The sequence below is a fragment of the Podarcis melisellensis genome (assembly GCF_964234715.1).
Source record: "Podarcis melisellensis genome assembly, chromosome: 1".
Taxonomy (NCBI): Eukaryota; Metazoa; Chordata; class Lepidosauria; order Squamata; family Lacertidae; genus Podarcis; species Podarcis melisellensis.
Window position 1 is genome coordinate 66304655 of NC_138528.1, and position 23837 is coordinate 66328491.

The following is a 23837-nucleotide window of genomic DNA, read 5'->3' on the forward strand; positions in this document are numbered from 1 at the left end:
AAACAAAACAAAGAATAACTACTACACAATCAAACCTCCTTAATGCACAAGAGATTGGCTTTTCAAATGGCAGCTCTCTTAAAGGAAGTTTTTTTGTTCAGTGTGTGGAAGGTGCTCTAATTATAGAGAACCAGGGTTGAGAGATTACTAATTATTCCATGCTTTTAAAAACAAGGGAACTTTCAATAGGTCAGACTACAGCCTGCACACAGGAAGGGATGAATAAGGGTCTTTCTATTAAACTGCAACGTAATCTTGGCAAGCCCAATAATTTAAGGCTTAATGTAAATCACTGCAAAACTTCAACTTCTGTTTCCGAAGAACTTTTCAAAAAATGTTTCTAGTTTCACACAGCAGACCCTGTTCAGCATCTCGCTGCCATGGCGTTTTTCTGCCTTGACAATTCACTTCCGTGAACAGGCATGCAGCCAACTCAAATGAGACCCAGCGCGGTGAAAAGCCCTTCAGGTAAACAGTGTGATAAGCTAAACTGCAAAAACTAGACAATGTTTTTGGACTACGAGGCAGTTGCTATGGAGACAGTTGCTAATTAACTGCATTCAGCCAAGAGAACAAAGGGTTTTAAGGGCAGACAGGACTCGGTATCTTAGAGTGAGCAATGTATAACATCTTATGCAATCTGCACATCTCCCATATCTGAAATACCTGAGCCTTTGCTTCAGTGGCAAAATACCTTAAGAAACACCAAGAACTTCCTTAAAATTTAACTGCAACTGGCTCATCATCAGCAATTACCAATCAAAATATTATAAACTGTGAGCAAAAATGAATTTGGGTCAGGAGTGTTTGAGACGTTATTCAGATCCATTCAGAGCAACACCTTCTCACACTGAAAGTAAATTAGAAGTTGCCTTTGGAACCAATAGTTTCTGAATCCTATCAGTGTGCAAAGGTAGATAGATTTAAAATGCCAGGGCTTTATTTTCATTCCATACTCACATAGCCCAGAATATTCAGTAGGAAAATATCCAGTCAAAACACTATTGCTTCCATATACTGTGAGCACTCAATAAGACTTTTGTTTGACAGTTTTGCATGCCCATTTTCCTTAACCTGGTGCCCTCCAGATGTTTTGGACTACACACTCCTATCAGCCTCAGCCAGCAAGAAGGCTGCCACAAAGGTCTTCTTTGATAAGGCTATCCTACCTCACAGAGCTGCTGTCAAATGTCAAGCCTCCATTATGGAACCATAAGCTGCTTGGAGTAAGGCATAAAAAATGCAGAAAACTGATGTTGTTTTGTTTTGTTTTTTATCAAGTCTGACAGACAATTAACGCCCTAATTCTGATCTTCCAATAAAGCAGAAATAAAGATTCTAAAACCACTCTTCTTCCATTAGATATTAGTGAGGTATGCCAAAAATTACCAAAATGGTCACAGAACCATAAAACACAAGGATTATGTTACCACAGCAAAAGCGAATTGAAATAAATAAAGTGGTACCTTGGTTCTCGAACTTAATCCATTCCGGGAGTCCATTCGACTCCCAAAACCGTTCAAAAAACAAGGTGCGGCTTCCGATTGGCTGCAGGAGCTTCCTGCTTTCAAGCGGAAGCTGCATCAGACATTCGGCTTCCGAAAAACGTTCACAAACCGGAACACTTACTTCCAGGTTTGCGCTGTTCAGGAGTCAATTTGTTCAGGAGCCAAGCCATTCGAGTACCAAGGTACTACTGTAGTTAAGAGGACATTTGACAACATTAGGAGAAAATGTGTATCTGTAACAGGCATCTGTTAAAACTGGCCACTTCAGTTTCATGCTTGAAAAGCTGACTGTATGTAGTGAGAAAATAGTAAGGGTATATGGGCCCATTCTCACTTTAATGCCATGTGCAAAACACTAATGGGATGGCATATCCAATGGCACATTCCTGCTAACCCCTCACATGCTCAGAACACATGGGCAGGTTGTACTGAACTACAGCATTTTGTGTTTTGTGGGTTTTCCCCCCAATCAGCAATAGAGAATGTTTCATCCTTTAACTCCTTGAGATGAAAATGTTGCCCTACCCAATTCTCTCTCCATATGTGCATTTAATATTTTTGTACAATACAAAGTTTTAAGCAAGACAGAAATAATAAAAGTCATAACCGGTGCAGGTGATCAATACTTCATTTTCATCAAATTGCCTTCGGTCTCCAAACAACAATAAAGTACATAAAGAAAATATTATGATCCTTTACAAATACTTGTGGTGGTGAAGAATCCTGAGTAGTTGCTTGTAAATTTGCTGAAGCCAAGCTAGGTAGACCCACTAGATCTGCCTTTCTCAAGTGGAGCCCTACATATATTGTAGTACAGCTACCATCTGCCCCTGGCAACATGCTGGTAGAAACCTGCACTAGGTGGATTTAGCCCAGCAGGGCTCCTTATGTTCTTCAGAAGAAGCTGACGAAAGTGGTGTCATAGAAGTCCTGCTCAAATGTGAAGCCACTGGGCTGTACTCAGTCAAAGCTCCTCCTATCAGCCAGCAGGGCAAAGTGGGACTTCCATACTGAGAAGGAGGATACTTTGAAAAACAAAGGACTCTAGGTACAAATGATGAAAGCCATCAACTTCATGCCCAGGGGTTACCAAAACTAATTTACTCTTCCACCAAAGAGAATGAACTCAGACAAAACAATGTGAGCAATTTAAAATAAATCCGGGGGGGGGGGGGATTGGCTGTCCAATCAGGTAGACAACAGGCTGATGAGTAACGTTGCCTCCAGCCCTACTCATCCCTCCATAAATAGCAGCACAGGTGCCCATACAACACTGTCTGCAGCCACATTTCAGGGAGCAAATCGTGTGAAGAAGACAAGAGGCATATATTTTTCCTGTGTTTTTGCGCTCAAGTTGGCAGTACTGCATGCTATGCACACAGATTATTCTAGTAGGCTGAATATATCCCTATTTCCTTGGGCTGAATCATACTATGGTGGTGCATTTGGGACATGTACAGTGAGGTCAGGGCTTTGTCTGCATCCCCCTCCAATATGTCCAGTCAGTCTTTCTTTCTTGATGTCCAGCAGGGTTTATCACAGCAGAGCAGTCCAAGTCGGGAAATTTGTAGAAATCAGTGTGAAGTTCCAGCAGTGAAGTCCCTTTTCAAAACAACTTTTAATCCCAGCCGTAAGGCATAATATTTTTGGCATAAGGAATCAATAGTAGGAAGCTCATTTCTATCACACAATGCCTTTGTTTTTTAGTGGAGACAGAAAAAAAAATCTGAAAAGACTGAAACAAAATGATACTGACCAAAAAATATATATTGATAGAATACACCTACATTTCTTGAATTTATTTACACTTCCATGCTCCCTTTGGAATAGGGGCATCATATGCCTCCAGTTAAATAAATGTTGCATTCATTTTCTCTCTCATTTTCACTTGCTGTCTGCTTCTTTGTGACATCCAATCTTGTCTGCCAAACACTGCGTTAGGCTACAGAAGTTTCCTGGTGTTTCAGGAAGTGCACTATGGAGTTGCCTAACAAGCACTGAAACCTAGTTACACGTGAGTAAACCTTCCAGATTCAGTACATCTGCTCGTGGCTTATGGTCATATGAGCTACCATGCTGAAGGGGAAGTACCAGTATATTTAAGCATCCTAGTCCTGGGATAAGGTCACAGGTGGTACCCTCACAGAGGTGTCAGAACTGGATCTGACACTAAAGCAGCCATTGCTGAACACAACTCAAGAAGAGCCCTGCTGCATCAGGCCAAAGGCACCATCTAGTCCAACAGACTGTTCTCATAGTGGCCAACCAGGGACATATGGGAAGCCAGCGAGCTGGACAGGAGGGCAACAGGACTCTCCCTGCTTGTGATCCCTAGCAACTGTTATTCATACTGCCTCTGACGGTGAAGGGGGGGAAAGCCATCAAGGCTAGAAGCCACTGCTATCCAGGTTGGTGATCATCATTACACCTTGTGGGAGCAAATTTCATAATTTTATTATGGGTTGTGTAAAGAAATACCTTTTTTTTTTGTCTGTCCAGGACCTTCCAGTGTTCAGCTTCATTGGATGCCCATGAGTTCTGGTGCTGTAAAATAGATTCCCCCCCGATCCACTTTCGCCACACCTTATTACGTCTTAAACACATCTTACTTCCCTTTTCACTAAGCTAGAAAGCCCCAAATGCTGTAAGCTTTCCTCTGAACAAAACAAAACTTCCTCCTGCACCACTGTGCTATACGGGGACATTTATAAACTAAGGGGGCTTCACCTTTCCATTGGGGCAGGGCTGGATGATCCTATTGCAGGAACTAAAACAGATTTTAGCTCTTTATGCAAACCTCATGTATGGCTTCATCCTCCCCCTTTCCTTCAGCTGATCAAGGCAGGATAACAAACGGCCGTACACCCATTTCAATATGATGGTGCAATGGTAATTTCAGGCAAAGCTGCCCAGGGGCTTCTAGGTCCAAAGTAGGAACCAAGAGCAGCAGGCAAAAGGGGAAGAGCATGTGACCACCTGTCACCAGTTAGCTGTCAGGCTGCTTAAATACCTGTTCAGAGGCAATCTTTCTAGCAGGTGCCACTATAGAACAACTTTCGAAAGGCAAAATATTAAAATACAATAATTCATCAAATATTGTATTTGAATCTGATAAACCCTGTATTGGGTTGAGTTGTCAACACCTTAAAGTAGGATGGGAGGACCTATGGCACTCCCGTGCAGTGTTTGGACTACAATTCCCATAATTTCTTGCAATTTGCCATGTTGGCCGGGGCTGATGGGAGTTAGGAGGTCAAAAATATTGCCTTGCCCCTGAAAGCAATGTTTTAAAGCAGTTAAATAACCAAACAAACAAACAAAACAAGGACACAACAGGGCCTCAAAACCAGATGTCCTAAGTGTCAAAAAGCATATACTAATTATATCATTTCCCAATGGCATCATGTATCTCATGGGAAAAACACATTTCACTTTATAAATAAATTATTATTATTATTATTATTATTATTACCCCTGTTTCAGCTACCGAAAGGCCACCTCTAGATTGTAGTTGTGTTGCAGGTAGGCTACAATCAGGTACAAGCAAATTCCTGTTGCACACTCTTCCTTTCCGCATTAAGGAAAGGTAAGGGAAATTGCACTGGAATGAACAGATTGTGTGGAAACAAGCAAAAGATTCCATGTACGATTCAAATATTTTAAAAGAAAGTCTTCTATTTGCTGGGCTTTTTCTTTCAATGGACAAAATCTCTACCTGCAACTACACCAATCAAAGCAAGTTGACAACATGTCTTAAGTGGTTTTTTTCAGGTCTCTTGAAGACAATCAAATCCTTGGATCCAATTTCATCCTTACATGAACACTAGAAGGTAAACTTCTTTTGTTTTGTCTACACAAACAGTGCCGTTGTAGTAGCGTTAGCATGTGAACGTCTGGCCAGCTTTCCTCCTGAAATATCACGTTCAGCATCGCAGAAAAGAGAAGACATAGATTTAATCCCTTCAGACAGCTAACAGATATTATTATTATTATTATTATTATTATTATTATTATTATTATTATTATTTATTAAGTCTGTGTGCCACCCTTCATTCAAAGATCTCAGAGCAGTTCATAACATAAAAATACAGAATAAAAACATAATAAAAACAAGAACAAGAACAAAACAAATAATGCCCCACTTCCCACAAACACATTTAAGAGGACATAGACCAGGGATCCCCAAACATAGGCCTGTGGGCCGGATAAGGCCTGAGGGACTCATTTATCCGGCCCGTGGCGCCCCCTGCCACCACTGCCCACTCTTACCGGCGCTGTGTGGCTGCCCACTTCCAGGTCGGAGGAGCACCAGAAATACCTCGCGTTATTTGCACATGCACAAGCGTTATTTGCAGTGCACATCTGGGTCGGAAGAGGCCCCTGCACATGCACACAAGCTAATTCCGGTACTCCTCTTACCTGGAAGTGCGCCGGAAATAGCGTATGAGCACGCGTATGGGCACGCGCTCCCCCGCCCTCCGGCCCGCCACACAATCGGTGCTGGAGACACCGACCCGAGGCACGGTAAGTTTGCTGACCCCTGACATAGACTGTTAATCAGTCCAAGGCCTGAAGAGGAATGTTTTTGCCTGGCACCTATAATAATGAAGGTGTCAGACGAACCTCCCTGGGAAGAGCATTCCACAAACTGGGAGCCATCACACACATTCTCATGCTTCTACCCTCCAGATCTTTTATGGGGGAGGCACACAAAGAAGAGCCTCAAATGACTGTTGCAGGTCAGTTTTATGAGGAGAGGTGATCCAGACAGCATTGGATACTTTTTCTCTCTGGGCATGTGTGATGCTCAAGAACTGTTAAAAGTAATAATGGTGAAATGTTTGCATGTCAGTTTTCTGGATTTTGCTAGAGACATCTTTGGACCAGTGTTCTTCAGCCTTGACTCCCTAAATCTTGTTGAACTAAAACTTCCATCTTCTCATCTAGATAAGCTAGTGGCCAGTCGTAATGGAAGCTGGACTTCAAGAGCATAATTGTGACAATTGGAACACCAGCTCTCTAGAAATGTTGTGCCTGTTGCAACAAACAGGATGATGAGTTAAAGCAATGAAATAACCTCAGTGGGAAGTCAATATGTCTGGATTAGTTTAATGTAAAGATCACAGCCTTTTGACACATGTTTTGGATCTTTCAGAAATCGCAGATACTTAACCTACCCAAAAATAAAAATTATCCTCATTTATATTCTCAGTCACAGCTCAGTTTGCTGTTATTAGGAGTGATGCCAAAGTAGCTAACATGAGCAAGTAGATCAGGCGGTCAGCAAACTTTTTCAGCAGGGGGCCGGTCCACTGTCCCTCAGACTTTGTGGGGGGCCGGACTATATTGTTTGGGGGGAAATGAACGAATTCCTATGCCCCACAAATAACACAGAGATGCATTTTAAATAAAAGGATACATTCTACTCATGTAAAAACACACTGATTCCCGGACTATCTGCAGGCCGGGTTTAGAAGGCGATTGGGCCAGATCTGGCCCCCAGGCCTTAGTTTGCCTGCCCATGAAGTAGATTCGCTTAAAAGCTCTATGGCATGACCCAGTCTATCATGGGCAGGAAACATCGCTATGTGGAGGACCAAAAGGTGGGCAAAGAGGTAAACAGCAGCCTGCACACAAAGGCAGTAGGAGGAGCTATTGGAGGTTCATGTGACCTCCTCCCTTCTCCCTCTTCCCTCCCATGACCACTACCAATATCTCCCTTCTCCTTCACTTGGTATATAGCAGGCATGTCCAACACCAAAGAGACAGCAATCTACTCACAGTATTAAAATACTTGCTGTGATCTACCCATTGTCATTGCCAGGCAAAGTTGTTGAGCATTTTGGGGGTGAGGCAAAGTTGTTTTAAGGAAAGCCAAACTTGCTGAGGTTGTTTTTTTTTGGGGGGGACGATTGCTCAGGGTCATGCGATCGACCGCGATCTACCATGGACACCACGCGGTAGATCGCAATTGACCTGTTGGACATGCCTGGTATATAGTAATGCAGTCTATTCTTCTGTTCATACAAAGCAAAGATAATTTTATTATTGATACCCCAGTCCAGAGTGGCTAGGGAAGCCCAGGCAGATGGACAGGATATTATTATTGTTGTTGTTGCTGCTGCTGCTGTTTGTGGATAAGCTTGTTGGAAATTGCATTTCATTTCATAAACGTTTTTGCACATTGATCAAACCTTTGATTTCAAAGTATGCAGGTATGGCCCACATAGTGTTGCCAGTATGAGCTGAAACAGTGTGCCATAACAAATGTGAAGTGCATGTTGGAGCCATAAGGACCTACATTCAAATCCCTGTTTAGTCATGACTCCCTCCCTCTCCCCCAGCCAAAGATGTCTCACAAGGTTGTTGTGAGAATAAGATGGGGGAAGAAATGTTCACTACTGATCTGCTTAGCAAAGGGGCAGAATGCAAGTGTGACAAATAAACAACTGAACGAACAAATATAATGTCTGCATAACAACCATTTAGTTTGCAAAAATACGTGTGGATGGGTTTGTGTACTGTAACTTATCCACCAGCTACCATCCGAGAGGCCTCATCACTGGGGTATATTTTGTGTATGTTGCTGTGAGACAGAAATTGCAAGGCTACATCTTTGTACAATGATTACAGTAACAGTTGAATAAACATGCAACCCAATACTTCACATCTGGCATTTCATCTCTTCCAATGCTACTTCTGGATTCAGATATACTTGTCCTTAATGCTGTGCAAACTTTATGACTTACATTTTTATAGCAGTAGTAATGAAAATGGAACACTTAGTGGTGAATCAGACAATTATGGCAACTTAAAACATTTTGTTTCTCCTATTTCAAAAAAGTGACATCTACAAAATATTTTAGCAATAATTCTACATATGAATGAAGCTTTTAAAATAGCACTGCCTCATACCAGGGATGTAAAATTTGACTCCTCCAAGAGCAGCATTTTAACCTGAGGCATGGAAATATATCATTGATGCCAGTTATCAGGTACAATACAAACTCAGATTACCACTAATTTGGGAATGCATTTTTTCCCCTTTAAGTGTCTGTTCATTTTCAGTCAGCACCTCTATGTAGCAGATCTTCAAATTAAAACACACACAGACCCTACTGGTGCACCTTGAGTGTTCAAAGTATTTGAATGTTACACTCTTCTGAAGGGTAAATTGAGGCCAATTAGAACTTCATTGGCAGAGCAGTAAATTCATGACAAACTTGCCTCACCACCAGAGAATCATCATTACCCAAACTCTAGGTGTTGTCTTAGAACACGTCTCACACCTGTGCCAGGCTAATCCTCCATTAACCTTTCTTTCTCTCCCCACTCCTTCAATTTATGTTTTCCATATAAAGCCCAAAGCAACCATAACCCATAATTCCTTGACAAATGCAGGTTACAAATCAAAACAGTGCTCAGAGAAAATTAGTGCCTTTTCTGGATATAGTCCTTCTGAAGGAGAGACACATACAGGCAAGTATACTGAAAATAAAGTGCATAGGGATCACCAGAAAAAACTAACAAAAAAGGCCAACACTTTGAGCTAACCACAAATACAGATCAGACAACTAACTTTCAATCAAAAGACCACAACTACTGGATTTAATGAATGAGAATAATACCAGAGCCAAGATTTACAATCAAAGGAAACATTCTGTATTTTTAGTTGCATCTGTCATGGTACAAACATCAACAGAAGTAGCCACCACACAACAAAAAATTTCACAAAGGAAATGTTGACTGCTTGAGTTAAGAGTTGCTTTGCTTTTCAAGAGATTGATTTTATTATTTAACAACATATGAATTGCTAACGATTCAGAATCAATTAGCCCTGGGTGGCACACCTACAACTCATAGGGTAGGATAAAAGTATGAAACAATCAGAACGCTTTAGCCCTGAGTCTCCAGAAGTGAAACTTTTGGAAGGAGCAAAACATTTGATGAACTAAAAAGCATCCATTAGATTTAAGAGGATCTACAGCAACCTCTTAATTAGTTGGGTCGCATTTTCTCCACTTCTTTTCCCTACCTCTACCATCAAAAAATAGCTACTGCCATCCCACTTTCTTTGCTCTGATGGTTATCACTTTAAAGACAATTTCAACCAGAAAATAAACTGGTACTAACTTTGAACTTCTGTCTTGAATGGTTCATGGGTGGCTGTCAAATTACCGTATACTCCAAACTCTGTCAATGCTTTGAAATACAGCAATATCTCCGCTATAAATAAGCTTAGAATGCCACCAGAAGGTATTCTTTTATTATTATTATTATTCCACACGGTATCTAGAAACACTTACAGTGTTTTGATTTCAAAATCCTTGGAGAACAATTATGCTATTAGGACCATAAGACTCTATTATAAAGTGCTCAAAAACATAGCATGGTTTCAATAAATCCTCAAACACTACAAAGCAGTTGCTCAGCTTGAAGAATGAAAACATGAGTTCATCCAATGAGAAAGAGTCAGGATATAAATTCTACTAACGCAGTCATCTGCATTTCCCCAGAGTACTTCTCTTTTTTTCCAGAATTATGGCAGTACCTTAAATCAAAGCACAGCTACAATCTGAACACTGAATTGCCACAATATAAAAATACCAACTGAATTTTAATGTGTGTTTTTTAAAAAAAATCTAAACTGTGTATAGCAGTTCTGTAATATGCATGTTTGATATATTTGCTAAATTGCTGATCAGCCCTTTTGCAAGTATGCTGTGGGAGTCCAATGAATCATAGAATTGTAGAGTGGAAGGGACCTTCAGGGTCATCTAGTCCAGCCCCCCAAAATTTCAACTAAAGCATCCTTGACAGATGGCCATCCAACTTCTGCTTAAAAACCTCCGAGGAAGGAGAGTCCAACACCTTCTGAAAGAGTCCGCTCCACAGCTCTTACTATCAGAAGTTCTTCCTGATGTTTAGTTGGAATCTCCTTCCTTGTCACTTGAATCCATTATGTCAAGGTCCTACTCCCTTGGGCATAAGAGAAGACAAGCTTGCTCCATCTTCCATGTGATAGCCATTCAGATATTTGAATACGGCTATCATATCTCCTCTCAATCTCCTCTGAACGTACTCAGATCTCTTCCACCTTAGCCCCTATGCTCTTTAACATCTACATTAAGGCACTGGGGACTGTCATTCTGAGGACTGAGGGCACAATGTCACCAATAGGCAGATGCCACCAAGTTTTTCCTCTTTTCATACCATCTGAATCATGTGAAGGTGTACAAGTTTTGGACCAGTGTCTGGAGCTAGTAGTGGGCTGGATGAAGATTAACATACTGAAGCTGAAATCCAGCCAGATGCAGGCATTGTTGGTGGGTGTTTCTTATGCCTGGGATTTGAGGTTGCACTTTCTCTTAAAGAACAGGTTCATTGCTTGGGAGTACTCCCTTACTGTACACTGTCACAGGAAAACCAGGTGGCATCAGCAGTAAGGAACACCGATAACTGAAATGCACTCTGTGTGGGGCCACCTATAAAGTTGGCCTGAAAACTGCACATATAATGCAGAACACAGCCTCCAGGAGTGGTGAGCATTGCTTTCAATTGGGATCCTGTAGCACCACCCCAGTGGATGCCAATATGCTAAAAGGCCTTAAGAACCGCTGGGGAGACCTTCTTGCATTCCAGCTGCTAAGTGTAGCACAAGGGTCAGTGGCATGGGGAAGTGGAACTCTTCTGTAGAACTGAGGTACAACTAGCTCCCTCCTTATCGAATCTTAGGGAGTGTGTGAAGACACACCCTTTTCATTTGGGCCTAGGGCTTTCTGTGATTTTAAGACCAACTTCATAGGTGAAGCGTGTTCAAGTTATCAGCATTCCTTACCAGCAATGCCACTTGGTTTTCTGTAACAAGAAGAAGAAGAAGAAGAGGAGGAGGAGGAGGAGTTTGGATTTGATATCCCGCCTTTCACTCCCTTTAAGGAGTCTCAAAGCGGCTAACATTCTCCTTTCCCTTCCTCCCCCACAACAAACACTCTGTGAGGTGAGTGAGGCTGAGAGACTTCAAAGAAGTGTGACTGGCCCAAGGCCACCCAGCAGCTGCATGTGGAGGAGCGGAGACGCCAACCCGGTTCACCAGATTACGGGACTACCACTCTTAACCACTACACCACACTGGCTTTTATTGTACAATAAAACAATGTACAATCAGGGAGTACAAATAATAAGGGAACCTGTTTTACAAAAATGTGTTATTTCATCATGCCTACATTGATAGTGCTAATTTGCTGTGTTGTGTTATGGTTGAAATTGTGAGCCACCTTGAAAGGACATTGAAAGCAGCATAAATATTAAATAAATATATATTTTAAATAAAATATAATAATGAATTCACCACTATATGTACAGTACCCTCGATGGCTCCCCTACCCAGATCTTTTTCTCAAGTTTTACAATTATTTTGAATTTGCTATTGGACAAATCTTACCTAGTTCAAGTTCTAGTGGAAATGGATGTACAGAGATCATGCTCATACATGCATATGTGCTCTCTTGTCAGGCAACTACAGAAAAATAATGCTACTGGGGGGTGTTGGTTTGTTTTGTTTTGCTTTCATTCTTATTTCTATTATGTATTTTATGTTTTCGTCTTGTATTTTTAGGCTGTGAACCTGAGGTCTTTGGATGAAGAGCAGTATACAAATTTAATGAATAGTGATAATAAGAACAGGTCTAAATGCACCACATGTAAAAGACCTGTTTCAAAAATTAGTTTATAATACAGTTAGTTCCATGAGGGAGGGAAGGAATTTCAGGTACCAGGCTATAACATCCTAATCATATGAAGCCTCCTTTGTAGAAAACCTCTTGGTATTCTTCTTCAGGGAATGTAACCACCGCATAAAACAAATTTCTCCTCATTTTGTGATAAGAAACTACCATCACCACATGGATCACTAAAACATAACAAAAATGACGGAGGTATACCAGTGTCGGGAGGGGAAGCCAAGGGAAGAAGGAAAACTGTGGTGTCTGATACAAAATGTAAGAAGGGGAGGGGGGAATACAGCAGCCGGAGGAAGGAGGCCTCGAAAGTTTCTGCCAACAGCAGCTGAGATGCTTCATCAGAAGCCTATTTTTCCAGACATTATGTTTCATTTGGCTTCAAGGGTCACATGACAGCTGCAAACTAACGCCTTAAGGTCTGTTTCTCCCTCTCTGTGACACTGACAGGCTGTGAGAGACTCCAACACCACAGAAAGAATTCCCCCCCCCCTTGTTTCCATTACATCATCCAACCAGTACTGGGGGGGGGGAGAGGGAGGGGGGTACACAGCTGGTGGCAGCTGCAATACCATCTGCTTTCCACTTACAGTGCATGCTAGTTTGCTCTGCAGATTCCTACTGATCCTTTCTGGGGAAGAGCCTGCGTTTCAAGACAAAACACCCCATTGTGCGAAACATATTTGCAATTGTGGAGGAATAAGTTGCTCTCTAATGCTCACAGAAAGATTCATCAGGTAAGGATTCCGCATCGCTTGGAAAGCCCAGCTGCACAAAAGACAGAAATCGCTAAACACTCAGTGATTAGGGGAGAATAAAGAGCACAGCAACAACCTGCCATCTGCTTTCCACAATGCGAGAAGCCAGAACGGGGGGTGGGGGGGGGGAACTCTGCAGTCAGCAATATTTTCTGAAAGGGAAGGGACTGAAGGAAAGGGGAAAGAAGCTTAAGTCTCCAAAGTCAAGAGATTAGCTGGAGCAACTCGGAAAGAACAAAAAATAAAAACAATTTATCCCCTAGCTGGGATAAACATCAAATATATGTACAAAATACTGTCAGCACAACTGATAATCTATGGCAGCCCAACTTGGAAGAAAAGACTCTATGGTGACTTAACTGAAACGATGGTAGAAGTTAGTGAACTTACAATAAACTGTATACAATAAAAGTGCTTTATCTACCATTGAGCTCTTACAAATGCATTGCCAAATACAAATTCAAGTTGGATTACATCTTTTAATGTGATGTATGTATTTTCAATACAAACAAGGACACCACCTTATGAATTAATATTTCATGTTTCTTTTAAATACACAGAACTATCTGAAGGTATTTAAAGCTTTTGATGAAACCTTCAAGATTAATATAAAGAAGCAATTTATCAGTTCTAAAAATCCTGTAATAGACACTTCCATAAAATTCTCAGCTCCATCAGGAAAAAGGAGAAAAAGCAAAACGATGCACACAAGTTTGATCTAATGCACATTATGGGATATTTATAGTTTCTTTACAGCTCTGAATGGGCTAAGATTTTGCCACGCTTTTACAACAGATCAAATTACCACAACAGGAGTTTCTTCTCCTTTTTAAAATTATTGGTCAGTGCAGTCATTCTCCCTTCTGTTACGTCCTGATATAAAGCAGCAACGAAAAGCCACTAATTTCATTAGCTCGCCCAATAATGATGGCTAGCACTTGCTTATTTCTTAAGAAGGTGGCCCTTTAATCTGTGCACATGAACAACTTTACATAATATTTATTGAATTGTTTTCAAAATGGCTGGATCTGTATGACTTACCATACATTTTGCCTTCATCAGACAATATGATTTTCCTCCTCCCACAAGGGGGATATATAGCTAGTGCCTCCTGAAAGCTCTGCTCAATGTCTGGGCTCCAGACACCTTCTGCATCATTGTCAATTGGTTTATCTGCAGAATCACTCATTCTTTCAATGTCCTCGGCAGGGCTCTCGCTGCCGCTCCAGCTGCTGGGCTCAATGGTGATGGCTGGGTTCTCCAAGCCTTAGCCTGGAAGCTTTAAGAGAATAAATCTAAAAAGGGGGAAACAGCAAAGACAAGAGTTTTAGGTTAATTTTCCTTGACTAGTTTTAGTAACCAGTACAACAGAACCACGAAATGTTATTACAGAATTTAAAAACCGAGAACTAATGGAAAATAACCCCCAAGTTCTATTTCTCTGTGGAACCAGACTGAAATTGGCAAGTTTACCTTTGTCTGTATCTAACAAATAAATAGGTTAGAATATTTCATGGTGTATCTAATCTCACAGCAAGTGTAATATATTTATTACAAGACTGGAAGTTTGGAACAAATATGTTGGTTCCACTGACTTCATCCTAACAATAACTATAAGGGTTTCTAGAAGCTAAAGACTACATCTAAGGAAACTGTTCTATTTAAAAATGGCCATTATGCTATTTTAATTCACCTCAGGAGTTCTGGCACAGATGGAAAATCAGCACACTTCCCTTACTTGACCTATATGAATGGCACAGTTCGTGCCCGAAGAAGAAAAGGTGGCCAAGAGTTTAAAAATAAATGACACCTAAAGGAAAGGGTAACCAGGCCAGATTTTACACCTGTTTCAGAAAAGTGTTGGATATAGAACAAAGTTTTTTGGGGTTTTTTAAAATCTCACTTCCAGATGTGGAATCAAGGTAATAAGAAATAATCTAATGTGACAGCACCTGCTAACTCCATTCCACTCACAGATAACATCAATGTTTCTCTTATATTTGTGGGAGATGTACTGCTGATATGAAGGTGTGCTCTAGGCAAAAGACTGTGGTATCAGGCTGAGTTTTTCACAGTGGTAAGCCCACTAAGGATGGTGAAGAAAGCATCAAGAATTAATTTGCCTCAACCTGTCAAAGCATAGCTGAATATCATTAAGGACAAAATGTACACTACTGGACAAAGACAAAAACCAACCTCCCAAAAACATTTGCTTCAATTTAACCTTCCTTTAAAAAAAAATAATAATAAGCCAGATGTCAGTACTAATAGGTTTCTACTTTTTCCAAAATAATAGGTAAATTAAGGGGAAATGTGAGAGAATGAAAGTTCTGACTGAAGAAACGAATTTCTTTTAGAATCTTTGCATTCTATGAACTCAAGAGACACATCAGGCATAAGGACTGTAAGCAAAAATCAGATATTGAAATATTTGTTTCCAGGATTGTGCTTTCTCAGATAGATATTATACAAAGGAGGTGAGAACTTACTATGTTACTATGGAACAAGCTGTTATGGTTCTTTGAGCCATTGCATCTACACAAGTCACAGGGATCACATGTATAAACACCCCTGCACAGATGAACTGCATACTTCTGGGCCACCACATGGAAATCCATTCTCATGAACTTTTAACAAATTCCACATAGAAATTCCACTTATCTGTGAATACTGACTGAATACTGTTTAACATTGTTTTCTGCTGTTTTTAATTTCTGTATGGGTTTTGTTGTTGTTTGTTTGTTTGTTTTTATTGAAGGAATTCTGAGGCCTAAGCCTTGTACTGAGCTAGCATAAGTACTGTATGAAGAAACTCTTTGGGAAAGCAAAATTTTGAAGTTATATTACTTTTGCTACACATACTGGCAAACTTTCTAGGTTCAAATTTTTTAATGGAAAAAGGGGTATCTAAAGTATTTACTTTTACTTGACCATCCCAAGCGCACACACAGGGATATTGATATACCGAACACTGACGTGAGTACATACACAGGCATGCATGTGTATGTGCTGCACTCAGGTAAACTTGAGCAAACACCATACTCAAACATACATCTAGCTGGATGGCTTCACTGGATATGGACAAGATCTGCTTTGAACTGGTAGCAGATTGCTGAAAGTTTTAAAAACTGATATAAATCTGTCAAATATCTCACTGTTCAAAATCAACATTTCCAGGGCAGCTAACATCTCCAGTCTCTGCCTTGTATTGCCTTGGCCTTTTCCGCAGGCACAAGAGGTTGCAAGCAGAGACATGCCTACTTTAGAGCAGACAGATATACACACACCCCTTTCTTTACAGAGAATATGGTGCTCTCACTTCCACCTGCCACCATAGTAACTGTTGACTACAGTGGCTGTTATCTGTTGATAACGATCAGCGATTGAGCAATTCCCAATTTTTTGCAAGGTCTTTGCATTTTTTACAATTCTCCCTTCAACAAGAACAGGAGATGACTTTGCCATCTGCATCATCTTTGTTTTGTCTTCAGTACATTTGGGGAAATGAAAATCATTTTAATAATCTGGATTAATTCTTTGAAAATCCAATAAAGTAAGGCAAAGCAGCTTCCAAGAGCCACAATGTTGCTTATACTTCTCAACTTCTTTAGGTTCTTTTCCTACAGATCACTTTCAAAGTTGGAGCATCATTCACAATCAGACTCATTCGTGAAGGAAAACAATTTTTTTGTTAAAAATAATAATCCTCAAGTACAAATATATTAGAATTTGTATGTGAGTTGGGTCATCAAAAATACATGGTGTGTCTAATTGTAAATATTGCTTATTTAACCTTTTTTAAAATAAATGCAGAGATGTAAGTCAAGCAATTTACACCTGGTTGCTTTATGTTCTCAGATTTCTCAGTAGAGAAAGCATTTGGTTCAGTTGATATACAGCTTCAATATACACAAATCAACATGTTTTATTGTCTGACCTTATCACTAAACGATGCATTCAATATCCAACACACAAGCCTATTTCTACAAATGCGCTCTCATTAATAACACTCTGCACACATGCAAAACCTGTTTGCAAATAACCACGGCAAACAAGAATGGCCAGCCTTTTAACAAATTCAGAAAATCAGTATGTAATTATCCAACTGAGCCCAATTAGTGATATAAAATTATTTAGCATCTGTATTTGAGAAAGAAAATACAAGAATGCATTATAAAAAGGTAGCGCTGAATCTTTTATTTTAAAAAAACCAATTTAGTACATACGGAGCAATTTATCATTTACATTTCAAGTCTGTGATTTTGTTAAGATTCCTCAGGCAGTTCAACCCACTGACTTTTGAAATATGCAAGGTAGCAACCCAGGTCAGGAAGATCCCAATGGATGGAGCCTAGCACAGCAGATGCAATTTTCCTCCCTGTCAACTGGATAAAGAAAGTCAGGTTGTGAGCAAGTGATTCTACAACAACAGAATCACCCTAGTATATGGTTTTACCATGAAAGAAATCTCAATAAATAGCTTGTGGTTGCCTTTTGAGAACTTGTGATTGCAGTAGAGTTGCACTACGTATCTGTTTAAAAAGAGTGCCTAGTAAAAGCATAGTTTTGTTCTCCCAAAAAAGCAAAAAACAACAACAACCTCCACACCATTTACTTCCTTTTTGCAGAGTTAGAAAAGGAGAAGTAAAAAATAATGAATCTAATTAACTGAGAAGATTTCCTCTTTCTGTCTTAATCCCTACTACTTGCTGAAAGAATGATGCCGCTGGAAAAACCACAAATCTAAGCAATGGAGTAGTGTAGTGATAAAGAGCATGAGCAAATTTGTATACCCTTAGTTCAAATTTCACTCGAGTCCCCCAGGTGTAATTTGGGCAGTCTGCCTCTGGATACTGGTGGCTGGAGCACAAGAATGCTATCAAGTTCATACCCTACTTGTAGTCATCTATCTGGCCACTGTGAGAACAGAATGAGGGATTAGACAGACCTTTGATCTGATCCAGCAGAACTACTCTTGCGTTGTATTCTTAGCATTCCCCAATGCTAAAGTGAAGTCTTGTTCCCACAGTTTAGCTGACCACTTCCAAGTTTGATCCTAGCCAGCTCTATTAAATCATGTCCAATACCAACACTGCACTCTCTTTGGCAATTTCTTCTTTAGCAAAGTAAAGGCGTGAAAATAAAGGATCCAACAATAAATTCTACTCGGAAATTTCCTTTTATAGTGTTCTCAACCATCTTCCCATAGTCTTTGGCTTGAGTGCATGTCCACCCTGTCCAAAAAAATAAGAAGTCTCCTTTACTACTCATAGACTCATAGAACTGTAGAGTTGGAAGGGACCACGAGGGTCATTCTAGTCTAACACCCTGTCAGGGGTGCCATCTATCCCTTAGGACTGTGGGTGCCTGCCAACGCAATTCGGATGTGTGACATCACACGCCTGTTGAGGTGGCCGGCGGCTGCTCCTCTTCCTCCTCCTCTTCATAGCCAGCAAGGCACTGTTTTCTGGGGGAGTTGGAGGTGGAGGCAGAGTCTGTCTGCCTCCATTTCTGAGCTCCTCCCTGAGGAAAAGTGTGCCTCGCTGGCTAGCTGCTTCTCTCTCAGGGCCAGCGCTGCTGCTACCTGCTGGCTTTTCTCACTGACTTTGTGGGTGCCCCACAATTATATTATTGTGGGTGCTGGAGTTGGCTCCTTTGCCCCCTGCAATGCAGGAATCTTTTGCCCAATGTGCGGCTTGAACCTACAAGTCCAGAGATTCTCATGCTCTACCGATTGTGCTAACACAATCTGATCTTATTTTTTAAAGCCATAACTTCTATAATTGCATATGATTTCACACAATTACTTTTTAATTCATCACCTTCTTCATTAAAATAATCTGAAACAGCAAGGACCATGATTACCAGAAGTAAATGTGGCTTAATGTCAGGTTATTAATTAAAATAATATGAAATTATTAAAAAGAGCTCTGATTTCTAGATGTTGCCCTGGCATTTGAACTAGTGCCACTGCAAAGTTTGGTTTCCATATTAGCCTGTACTAGGCCACAGTGTTCTTGCTAACCTGTTCCTTACAGACACACTCAGCCTCCCCACCACGGTGCTATTAAGGATACAACCTAAGGCCTCGGGTTTTTTAGTCCTGTTTGCCTAATTCCAGCATATCTGGCTCACTGCCCACTTACTTGCTTTTAAATGGGGGGGGGGGAGCTAGTTCTGCATTTAAGACATATTTTCTACTTGACTGTAAAAACTCGGGCAAATTGCAAGTCACGACACAAGCAAAAGTACAGCAGAACTCTTCTGCTGGAATAGTTGTATGCTAAGTTTTGCAAAGAAAATAAGTCTTTCAAAAAGTATCCCGTCACATGATCATTTCATGTGCAGCATAATTACCTAGTTCATGAGAAACAGTTTTAGAGCTGTGCTAAATTTTCACATTCATCTACACGGCACAAAATGGGGCCATCAATGAATGTGAAAAGTCCTTTGAAGAAAACTCTCAGTAGACTTGTGCTTTTCCGTGCCTTTTTGTGTAGCTTTGACTTACTGCTGCATTACAGCACAATTGTAACCACATCTACTCAGAAATAAGTCCAATTGAATTCAGTGGGGCCCATTCCCAGGTAAGCGGAGCTGGGATTTCAGCCCAAATTCTATTTTGGGGCTTCTTTCTTTGCTATGTAATACCAGCCAACAGGGATCATGCAGTGAATGTGATGATACCTCAATGCCGTGTAGACACCTAGATTTGGCAACATGACTACATAAGTGAGGACAAAGTCCTCAAATTGCCCAGAGTCTGAAAGGGAAGGAGGGAATACATAGTGACTGTCAAGGCCATCAGGTCAGCATGCCTTTCTAGGTGGGCAAACTCTAAAGTGTTTTTCAAAGGGAGCAAAGGGGGCTAATGAAAAGTGCCCTTCTGTTGTTGTTCAGTGCTAAAACTTGATATACTGGTTTGTTTGTTTTTTAAAAAAGACAACTACAAAAGCACAGTGAAGTGATTGTGTAGTTTTGGAAGGTCCTAGCTCAAATAAGACTTGCAGCTCTTGCATTAACTCTCTCCTCCAACATTGCAATTAGAGGTGGCCTACATCTATACTAGGGAGGCGGGTGGCGCTGTGGTCTAAACCACAGAGCCTAGGGCTTGCCAATCAGAAGGTTGGCGGTTCGAATCCCCGCAACGGGGTGAGCTCCCGTTGCTCGGTCTCTGCTCCTGCCAACCTAGCAGTTCGAAAGCACGTCAAAGTGCAAGTAGATAAATAGGTACCGCTACGGCGGGAAGGTAAACGGTGTTTCCGTGCGCTGCTCTGGTTCACCAGAAGCAGCTTAGTCATGCTGGCCACATGACCTGGAAGCTGTACACCAGCTCCCTCAGCCAATAAAGTGAGATGAGCGCTGCAACCCCAGAGTCATTCACGATTGGACCTAATGGTCAGGGATCCCTTTACCTTTACATCTATACTGGAAAACTTTAATGTGAGTTTTTCAAACCAATGTCTTTGGCTTACCTCATTCCTAACCTCCACATTTCAGGTGTAGATCGTATGAAATATTTTAATTAATTAATTAATTAATTAATATGGGCAACGGAACACTGACCAAGTCAGTAAAAGAATGCCAAAATTCATTAGGAAGGCAGCTTTGGAAGGGTAATATTGAAACACACAGGGGTTCTGGAAAACATGGTCACCAAGTTAAGGTAACACAGTGCTGTGGCATATCCTTCATTCATTCTCCGCTTACGTCAGTAAAAGGAAGTTACAGGTCTGAAATGGGCCCTTATAACTGGAACACATGGTTTCAAATTGGGTGGGATTTAACAGGAAAAGCTAATCTACTGTTGCAGACAGTACCTGAATCTCAGCTGCAGGGAATTGCAAGTGGGGAGAATGCTCCTGTGCTCAGGCCCAGCTTCCAGACTTCCCACAGGCATCTAGTTGGCCACTATGAGAACCAGATGCTGGACCAGATGGGCCTGATCCCACAGATCTCTTCCTGTGTTTTTAGATGCAGAAATTCCTCTATAGAAATGTTTAACCATATAGGGACCGAGTCCATTCTCCACAATTTTGCGCATCTGAAGTTGCAGCCATGAAACACCTGATTGTGGGTAGACCATTGCGTCCATTCTATGCATGTTTACTAGAAAGTCAGCCCAAGTAAAACATCAGTGCCATTCACATGTGCAAGTGTGTGCATGTGTACACACCAGCCCCCTACAACTGCCACCTTAACATTTGGCGTAATGCACCATAAAGCAATTTTTTATCCTCCAGTGCTGCTCTTTCCCCATTCTCATTTTCCATCATGGATCTATGTGCAGCTGCACATGTAAAAGCTAGGCAGAGATTCAACTGGTATTGCTGTTCCCAAAACATTCCCTGGCCGATTGCCATATGTTGCCTTCCTAAACATGTGCTCCGTTCTACATAGAGCCCTGCCCTCCTCCCTTGTGACTCTCCAAACCAGCTATATCAAGCCCTTTGCACTTGGAAATAGCATTCTCTTTCTGGGCACCTTTTACTGTCTTTTCCTCAGATTCTTCACATATGCCCCACAGGTACTAATGCAGCAGCTTGTGCTTCTGTCTGCCTTGGAAAAATGAATGGCAGCAGCCTGCCCATTTTCATTAATGCCCATTGTACTTCTGCAGTACAGTGAGGAGCACAAATAGTAAGCAAGCACTGCCCATAAGCATCTTATCCAGTGTAGCTTCCTCATGTTGTATTGTTATGTGCCCAAGTGGCGATATGCCCAAGGTGGGCCTGACATGACCAGCAGTCTTTGCTAAATTTGTGCATGGGCTCACCAAGGCCGAGCCTGGAAATCTATTTTCAATCTTAGCATTCAACTCCAGAATATATGTATTAAGAATTCCCTGAGCAGGTGCATTTCTTCTGCCAGCAAAGGATTGGGACAAGGGATTCCAGATCTGAGGGTACTGTCTCCAAATAGAGTCGAGCCTTGGCAAGCTTCTCTCTTTTTCTAGAAACAGAGCCCTGCCATGAGAAAGTTCTGCCCTGTGAAACAGACTAGGGAGGTGGAATACAGTGGTACCTTGGGTTACAGACGCTTCAGGTTACAGACTCCACTAACCCAGAAATAGTACCTCAGGTTAAGAACTTTGCTTCAGGATGAGAACAGAAATCGTGCAGTGGCAGCACAGCAGCAGTGGGAGGCCCCTTAACCTGGTACCTCAGGTTAAGAATGGACCTCCTGAATAAATTAAGTTCTTAACCCGAGGTACCACTGTAGTTCCTGAGGGCCACAATAAACATTTTGCATGAAACGAAAGGCTGCTTTTTGAGCAGGCAAGACCATAAGTAGACAGCCAGCGATAACACTCTAGGCAAACAAAGGTACCACTTTCCCAGCACCTGGATAAGGCAAAGCACTTCGGGACAACATCCTAGATTCTGGTATAATGTAGGAAAGGCAAAGGGCAAAGTGAAGATAGGGCTTCATGCGGCAACCCCAACTGTGGTTTGCCTATGAAAGTTCAAGCTGTGATTTAGGTTCCAAATGATGGTGACCGCAAACTAGTTTGGCATGATGTCTGAACTGAACCTGAACCAAGGCACTCTGAGCTACATCTCCCTAGCAAAACAGGCAAACCAGACTGTGCTGGCAGCAGCTGTCTACAAATCCCACTCTACGTTTTGCACATGGGTGGGAAAAGCCTTCCGGCAGCAGGTGCAAAGAGGTGCGAGAGCCCAGCCTTGCACTTGATAGCTATATAAGCCTTCTGGCAGCCTGCCAACCATGTGGGTCAGCCATCCTTTGAACCTGCCAGCTGTATTCAATATTTCAAAAACAGGTTGCTACAACAGCCCTTTGGCTAGTTATTTATTTCCACAACAATGGATAACCAAGGCAGACCTCTAGACACCCTCATTAAAAAGTGCAGTTGGAGAAAAAAAGAATAGGTTCAACCCACATCCTCAAAAATCCGTTATAAGGATGGCAAAGAAGTGAGTTTTTCAACATGCACAGAAGGTCAAATTTCCCACTCCCAGAAAACTAGAGAAAAATACCGTCTCACAGGAAACACCTTGCTCACACACAGTCCACTCCTGGATGTGTAGCTTGGGTATCACTGCTGGCAATCGATTTGCCATTTCATTTTTTCTCATTCTTTTTCTCTCAACCTTTGTTTCCCTTGTAGGAAGATGCACAGATTGTTAGGAGAAGAGATAAAGTCACTTTCCACCAGCAGGCAGAAAACTAGGGTGTTGGCATCCTGCAGAGGTTAGGGATATCATCTTCATAGCTGGGTCTGTGTATTTATTATCTATGTGTTTATTATTTAATCAGCTACTTCCATCACTTATTTATATTGCACCTCATGTTTCTTCCCCTTCCCCCGCCTTTACAAGAATGTGCTCCCATATCTACAGACCATCATGGAACCCATTTTCAGGCATACAGTGGTACCTCAGGTTACATACACTTCAGGTTACATAGGCTTCAGGTTACAGATTCTGCTAACCCAGAAATAGTGCTTCAGGTTAAGAACTTTGCTTCAGGATGAGAACAGAAATCGTGCTCTGGCAGCGCGGCGGCAGCAGGAGGCCCCATTAGCTAAAGTGGTGCTTCAGGTTAAGAACACTTTCACGTTAAGAACAGACCTCCGGAACGAATTAAGTACATACCCCGAGGTACCACTGTACTTCCACAGCGATAACAATGACAGGACACTGTAGATTCTGGCAACCCTACATGAAAATGTTCTCTTAGCTCCTACAACTTGAATCACAGAATCAAAGAACTGTAGAGTTGGAAGGGACCACGATGATCATCTAGTCTAACCCCCCTGCAGTGCAGGAATCTTTCACTCAACATGGGGCTCAAACCCACTACCCCGAGAT

The 23837-nt window shown here is 41.5% G+C and overlaps 1 protein-coding gene across 8 annotated transcripts in view; it reads right to left on the reverse strand.

The window, feature by feature from the left end:
- The window catches only part of TEAD1 (TEA domain transcription factor 1), a 180014-nt gene that overhangs the window by 97880 nt on the left and 58297 nt on the right, over window positions 1-23837 (reverse strand). For all 8 annotated transcript variants that reach the window (XM_081927101.1, XM_081927100.1, XM_081927099.1 and 5 more), the window contains one exon: window positions 14044-14297. In XM_081927101.1, coding sequence (XP_081783227.1) covers window positions 14044-14191 — 148 coding nt within the window. In that variant the 5' untranslated portion in view covers window positions 14192-14297. The remainder of the gene's footprint in view (window positions 1-14043; window positions 14298-23837) is intronic.